This window comes from Larus michahellis, chromosome 16, assembly GCF_964199755.1.
Source record: "Larus michahellis chromosome 16, bLarMic1.1, whole genome shotgun sequence".
Taxonomy (NCBI): domain Eukaryota; kingdom Metazoa; phylum Chordata; class Aves; order Charadriiformes; family Laridae; genus Larus; species Larus michahellis.
Genome location: NC_133911.1, coordinates 2,358,868 through 2,365,640, shown reverse-complemented (window position 1 = coordinate 2,365,640; position 6,773 = coordinate 2,358,868). Strand labels below are relative to the sequence as shown.

The 6,773-nt window shown below is 54.1% G+C and overlaps 1 protein-coding gene across 12 annotated transcripts in view; it reads right to left on the bottom strand.

Moving 5' to 3' along the window:
* Positions 1-2,392: 2,392 nt before the first annotated feature.
* Positions 2,393-6,773, bottom strand: part of CROCC (ciliary rootlet coiled-coil, rootletin) — a 39,232-nt gene continuing 34,851 nt past the window's right edge. For all 12 annotated transcript variants that reach the window (XM_074609513.1, XM_074609525.1, XM_074609516.1 and 9 more), the window contains 4 exons: positions 5,855-6,013; positions 4,297-4,428; positions 3,001-3,132; positions 2,393-2,885 (listed from right to left, as the gene is read on the bottom strand). In XM_074609513.1, the coding sequence (XP_074465614.1) occupies positions 2,835-2,885; positions 3,001-3,132; positions 4,297-4,428; positions 5,855-6,013 (474 nt within the window). In that variant the 3' untranslated portion in view covers positions 2,393-2,834. The remainder of the gene's footprint in view (positions 2,886-3,000; positions 3,133-4,296; positions 4,429-5,854; positions 6,014-6,773) is intronic.

Genomic DNA, 6,773 nt, shown 5'->3' with positions numbered 1-6,773 from the left:
TTGCGGCTCCTGACTCGTTTTTTTTTGGGGGGGGGCAGATTTTCTAATTTTCGGGGGGGGGGGGGGAGGGGGAGTGTTCTAATAGTTTTGGGGGGGTTCCAATAAATTGAGCGATTCCCGGCCATCCGGCGCGGCAGGGAGGGCTGCGGGCAATGATTTTTGGGGTGCTTTAGGGCGTTGGGGAGACGCGAAATGATTTTGGGTGGTGGTTGCGGGGAGGGGGGTAAATAGCACAGCTTGGCGGAGGCTTAATTTGGGGGGGGGGGGAGCGGGTCTTACAGAAAACAAGTGCGGTACATAGGTGTTTGGGGGGATTTTCTGAGTCTCTTCTAGAAAATAACGGGTGGTTTGGGGGTTGATTTTGGGGCGCTGCCCGGTTCCCCTATAGACGAGGACGAAGGGTGGGGGCCTGCGGTGTTTAGGGATGGGGCAACCTGGGCCACCACCCTCACAGCCAAGAATTTCTTCCAATATCTCGTCTGAATCTCCCCTCTTTTGGCTTAAAACCATTCCCCCTCGTCCCATGGCTCCCCTCCCTGCTCCAGAGTCCCTCCCCAGCTTTCCTGGAGCCCCTTTAGGGACTGGAAGGGGCTGGAAGGTCTCCCCGGAGCCTTCTCTTCTCCAGGCTGAACCCCCCCAGCTCTCTCAGCCTGTCCCCACAGCAGAGGGGCTCCAGCCCTCCCAGCAGCTCCGGGACATCCTCCGGCCCCGCTCCGACAGCTCCGTGCCCTCCTTGTGCCGATGCTGAGGGGGCAGGAACCCCTCTCTGATGGAGAAAGGCTGAGGGATTTGGGTCTCTTCAGTCTGGAAAAAAGACGGCTGAGGGGGGACCTTATCAACGCTGATAAATACTGAAGGGGGGTGTCAGGAGGATGGGGCCAGGCTCTTCTCAGTGGTGCCCAGTGACAGGACAAGGGGTAACGGGCACAAACGTGACCATGGGAAGTTCCACCTCAACACGAGGAGGAACTTCTTTGCTGTGAGGGTGGCAGAGCCCTGGCACAGGCTGCCCAGAGAGGTGGGGGAGTCTCCGTCTCTGGAGACATTCCAACCCCGCCTGGACGCGTTCCTGTGCCACCTGCTCTGGGTGACCCTGCTCTGGGACTAGATGATCTCCAGAGGTCCCTTCCAACCCCGGCCAGTCTGGGATTCTGTGTGATCCCCATCCCCTTCCCCATGCCCATCCCCATCCCCATCCCCTTCAATTCCCCTCCCCGTCCCATCCCCTTCCCTTTCCCCATCCCATTCCATCTTCATCCCTATCCCACTCCCCATCCCTGTCCCCTTCCCCATTCCCATCCCATCCCCTTTTCCAACCCCTTCCATTCCCCTCCCATTCCATTCCCATCCCCTTCCCTACTCCATTCCACCCCCATCCCACCCCTTTCCATTCCCCTCCCCATCCCCATTCCCCATCCCCATTCCCCATCCCCATCCCATTCCATCTTCATCCCTCTCCCCTTCCCCAGCCCCTTCCATTCCCCTCCCCCCTCCCCATCCCCTTCCATCCCCATCCCATTCCATCCCCACCCCTTCCCATCCCCTTCCTGATCCCCATGCCCTTCCCCATGCCCGTTCCCATCCCATTCCCACCCTCTTCAGTTCCCCTCCCCATCCCATACCCTTCCCTTTCCCCATCCCATTCCATCTTCATCCCTATCACCCTCCCCATCCCGATCCCCTTTCCCATCCCATTCCCAACCCCTTCCCTTCCCACCCCTCCATCCCCCTCCCCATCCCCATCCCCTTTCCCCTCCGCATCCCATTCCATCTTCATTCCTATCCCCCTCCCCATTCCTATCCCCTTCCCCATTCCCATCCCCTTCCCTTCTCCAACCCCTTCCCATCCCCATCCCATTCCCCTTCCCTATCCCATTCCATCCCCATCCCATCCTCATCCCCATCCCCTTCCCTATCCCATGCCAGCCCCATCCCACTCCATCCCCATCCCATCGCCACTTGTGGCCTTGGGGACACAAGGGATTCATCCTTCCCTGGGGGCTCAAACCCCCCCCCAGCCCCCCCAAAAAAAAGCTTAAAACAAAGAGCGGGGGGGGGCAGCTCTCCCCCAAAGCGGCAGCGGGACTAATAATTATTATAATTATTATTTATTTATTAGTATAATTTAGGGACCCTGGATCAATCCTGGTGTCCCGTTGGCATCTCCAAAAATGTGCCCCCCCGCCCCCAGTGAAATAAAACCCTCGGGGGGGGGGGGGGGGGCTGCCAGTTTGGGTTTAATCCACGTTTAATGGTGCTCCAAGCCCCCACCTCGACAACCTGCCCCCCCCACACCCCCCCCACCCCCAGACCTCGGGCTGCCCAGTAGCACCAGTAAAAACCCCTTCAAACTCCAAAAATAGCCGTAGAAAAATCCTGCTCTTTGCTTTAAAAAAAAAAAAAAAAAAAAAAGAAAAACCCAAACCCCACCAAAATAGAGTAGTTTTTTTTTTTTTTGTTAGAAAAAGGAGAAAAATTAGGACCTGCCGAAGGTCGGGGCTCGCCAGGGCCGGGAGGAAGGGAAAAATAAAGCCGGGGACTTGGCTGGTGCCGGGAGAGGGGGTAAAAAAAAAAAAAGGAGCATTTTCCAACTTTTTGTTAAAAACTGCGATAGAAAAAAGGGGGGGAACAACGTGTCCCCCCCCCCGTGTACCAAAAATACACGAGTGTCGTCGTCCCGGGGGTAAAGTGCGGCTTTTTTTTTGCTGGAGAGAAGGGAATGTGGCGGGATGAAAACTCCACGGTGAAAACTCCACGGATTCTCCCCCCCCCCCACCCCTGAGATGAGTTGTGCTGGTCTCTGCGGGGGGGGGACGGGGACGGGGTGCGCAGCCCTAGATGCTGGTGGGGTGACGGTGGAGCTCCTGCCCCTTCAGCAGCGCGATCTGCGAAGGAGGGGGGGTGAAAAAGTTGGGGGGGGGGGGGAGAGAAGGGAGGGGACATATGTGTCACCCCCCCCCCCCGGGGGTGTCCTGTCCCCCCCACCCCCCCGCCACTGACCTGCTCCTCCAGGCCGCGGTGGCCGCGGTCCCCGGGGTGCGGGGTGATGCGCAGGCGGTCCAGCTCCCGCCGCAGCTCCGGCGACCCCCCCGCGCTCGGGGGTGACGGGTGCTCCAGCGCCGACACCTGCGCCTGGGGGGGGGGGGACGGGACGGACACGGGGGGGGCCATCACCCCAAAACCTGTCCCCAAGCTGGGGAGCCCAGCGCCAGCCCAGTATAAGCACCAGCATTCCTACAAACTGGGATGAGCCCAGGAATATCCCAGTATACTGGCATCCCGACAAACTGGGATGAGTCCCGTGCATCCCAGTATAAGCACCAGAATCCCCACAAACTGGGATGAGCCCAGCACCATCCCAGTATAAGCACCAGAATCCCCACAAACTGGGATGAGCCCAGCACCATCCCAGTATAAGCACCAGCATCATCCCAGTATACTGGCACACGTACAAACTGGGATACGCCCAGCACCATCCCAGTATAAGCACCAGCATTCCTACAAACTGGGATGAGCCCAGGAATATCCCCCTATACTGGCATCCCGACAAACTGGGATGAGCCCAGCACTGTCCCAGTATAAGCACCATAATCCCCACAAACTGGGATGAGCCCAGCTCCATCCCAGTATACTGGCATCCCTACAAACTGGGATGAGCCCAGCGCCAGCCCAGTATAAGCACCAGCATCATCCCAGTACACTGGCATCCCTACAAACTGGGATAAGCCCAGCACCATCCCAGTATAAGCACCAGCATTCCTACAAACTGGGATGAGCCCAGGAATATCCCCCTATACTGGCATCCCTATAAACTGGGATGAGCCCAGCACCATTCCAGTATAAGCACCAGCATCCCAACAAACTGGGATGAGCCCAACGCCATCCCAGTATAAGCACTGGCGTCATCCCAGTGCAGGCACCAGGACCCTCCAGGATGGGATGAGCCCCCAAAAGAGCTCAGCATCATCCTCATACAGGCACCAGCATCTCTCCAGGATGGGATGAGCCCCCAGTAGAGCCCAGCACCCTCCCAGTGAAGGCACCAGGACCCTCCAGGATGGGATGAGCCCCCCAAGAAGAGCCCAGCACCATACTGGTGTAGGCACCAGGACCCTCCAGGATGGGATAAGCCCCCCCAAAAGAGCTCAGCATCATCCCCATACAGGCACCAGCATCTCTCCAGGATGGGATGAGCCCCCCCAAAAAGAGCTCAGCTCCCACCCCCCGCCATCCCCGGGTGCCTCCACCGGGCGGGCAGCACCCAGGGGTGCCAGCGGGGAGCAGAGGGGCACCCACCTGCAGCAGCTGGATGCGGTGCTGCGCCTGCGCCAGGTCCCGCTCGGCCGTGGCCAGCGCTCCCGCCAGCCGGCCCTTCTCCCCCGAGAGCCGCAGCGAGGCCTCCTGCGTCCGCAGCCTCTCCCGCTCCACCTGGGGGGGGGGCAAAACGGGGGGGGGGAGCTGGGGAGGGCTCTGCATCCCCCCCGCACCCCACCACCACCACCCATGGCACCACTCACTCCAGCCGATGGGAAAAAAATACGTATATAAACATATAACATACAACCGATAAAATATATGCCTATAAAACATACAGGCTATGGCAGGTTATATAGATTAAATAGAAAATGCAGCCAAGAATATAGATTTTACATATAAACGGAGCATATTATATATTAAATATGCTATATATTAAATATAAAATATAAATAAATTTAAAATATAAATATGCTGTATATTAAATATAAAAGGTAGTAGGTGAAATATGTATTTCACCTGTAAATACAGCAGACAATATATTAAGTATAAAATATAGCAGGTGAAATACGTATTTCACGTATAAATATGGCAGATCGTATATATGAAATATAAAATATAGCAGGTGAAATATGTATTTTACATATAATATGTTGCAGATTGTACACATTAAATATAAAATATAGCAGATGAAATCTATGTAGTTACATATAAATATAGCAGACTATATATTAGATACAAAATCTAGCAGATAAAGTATATATTTTACATACAACATACAGCAGGTTGTATATATGAAATATAAAATCTAGCAGGCGAAATATGTATTTTACAAAAAAATATGGCAAATTGCATACATTAAATATAAAATGTAGCAGACAAAATAGATATATTTACAAATAAATAGAGCAGACTATACATTAGATACAAAATTTAGCAGATAAAATATGTATTTTACACATAATATGTAGCAGGTTGTATATATTAAACATAAAATCTAGCAGGTAAAATATACATTTTACATGTAATATATCGCAGATTGTCTATATTAAATATAAAATAGCAGATAATATATATACTTTACATATAAATATAGCCGATTACCTATTAAATATAAAATGTAGCAGATAAAATACATATTTCCCGCACAATATGTAGCAGGTTGTGGGTATTAAATATAAAATATAGCAGACAAAAAAAATATATATTTACTTATAAATGTAGCAGACTATATATTAGATATGAAATTTAGCAGATAAAATATGTATTTTACATATAATATATAGCAGGTGGTATATGTTAAGTACAAAATATAGCAGATAAATATGTTTTACATCTAAAATACATATCTCATAATAATAATATATATTACATATAAAATATATATAGATATCTCTCTATATAGATATATATTTTAAGTGCATATAGCCCATATATATAAAAACTGTATTTTCTGCTTGGAAAATACCACCGCGCTGCCAATAAGCTGCGTCTGGGGTTTTATATTTGATTTTTTTCACCCCCGGCCTGGCCCCAAGGATGAATTTTTCGGTGCCCCCCTGCCCCCCCCCACCCCTGGGTGCCCCCCCCGCCCCCTCACCTTCTCCAGGGTGTCCCGCAGGGCGCTGCGCTCCTTCTCCAGGCGCAGGGCGACGCGCTCGGCCTCCCGCTTCTCGCCCTGCGAGCGGGCCAGGGCGCGCTGCAGGTTGCCCAACCGCTCCTGCAGCCCCCCCCGCGCCGCCTGCCGCTGCTGCAGGGCCTGCAACGGGGGGGCGGGGAGGGGGGGGAAGGTGGGAGTCACCATGGGGGGGGTCCATGGGGTGATGGAAGGGAGGGGGGCAATAGGGTGATGCAAGGAGAGGGGCAAAGGATGCTGCGGGGGGGCGGTAATAGGGTGCTGGGGATGTATGGGGGGCCATGGGGGGGCAAAGGATGCTGCAGGGGGGGTAAGAGGGTGCTGGGGATATATGGGGTGGCATGGCGGGGGCAAAAGATGCTGCATGGGGGGGCAAGAGGGTGCTGGGGATATATATTACGGTCCATAGGGAAGGGCAAAGGATGCTGCATGGGGGGGGCAAGAGGGTGCTGGGGATGTATGGGACGCCATGGGGGGGCAAAGGATGCTGCAGGGGGAGTAATAGGGTGCTGGGGGTATATGGGGGGCCATGGTGGGGGGGCAAAGGATGCCGCATGGGGGGGCAAGAGGGTGCTGGGGATATATATTAGGGTCCATAGGGAAGGGCAAAGGATGCTGCGGGGGGGGTAACAGGGTGCTGGGGATGTATGGGGGGCCATGGGGGGGGCAAGAAGTGGGCAAAGGATGCTGCGGGGGGGGCAATAAGGTGCTGGGGCTATATGGGGGTCCATAGGGTGGTGTGAGGGGGGGGGGCAGGGGCAAAGGTGTGCTGCGTGGGGGCAATAGGGTGCTGCATGGGGAGGTTCAAGGGTGCAAGAGGCTGCACGGGGGCAATAGCGGGGGGGGGAGGGGGGGCAAGAGGGTGCAGGGGGCTGCATGTGAG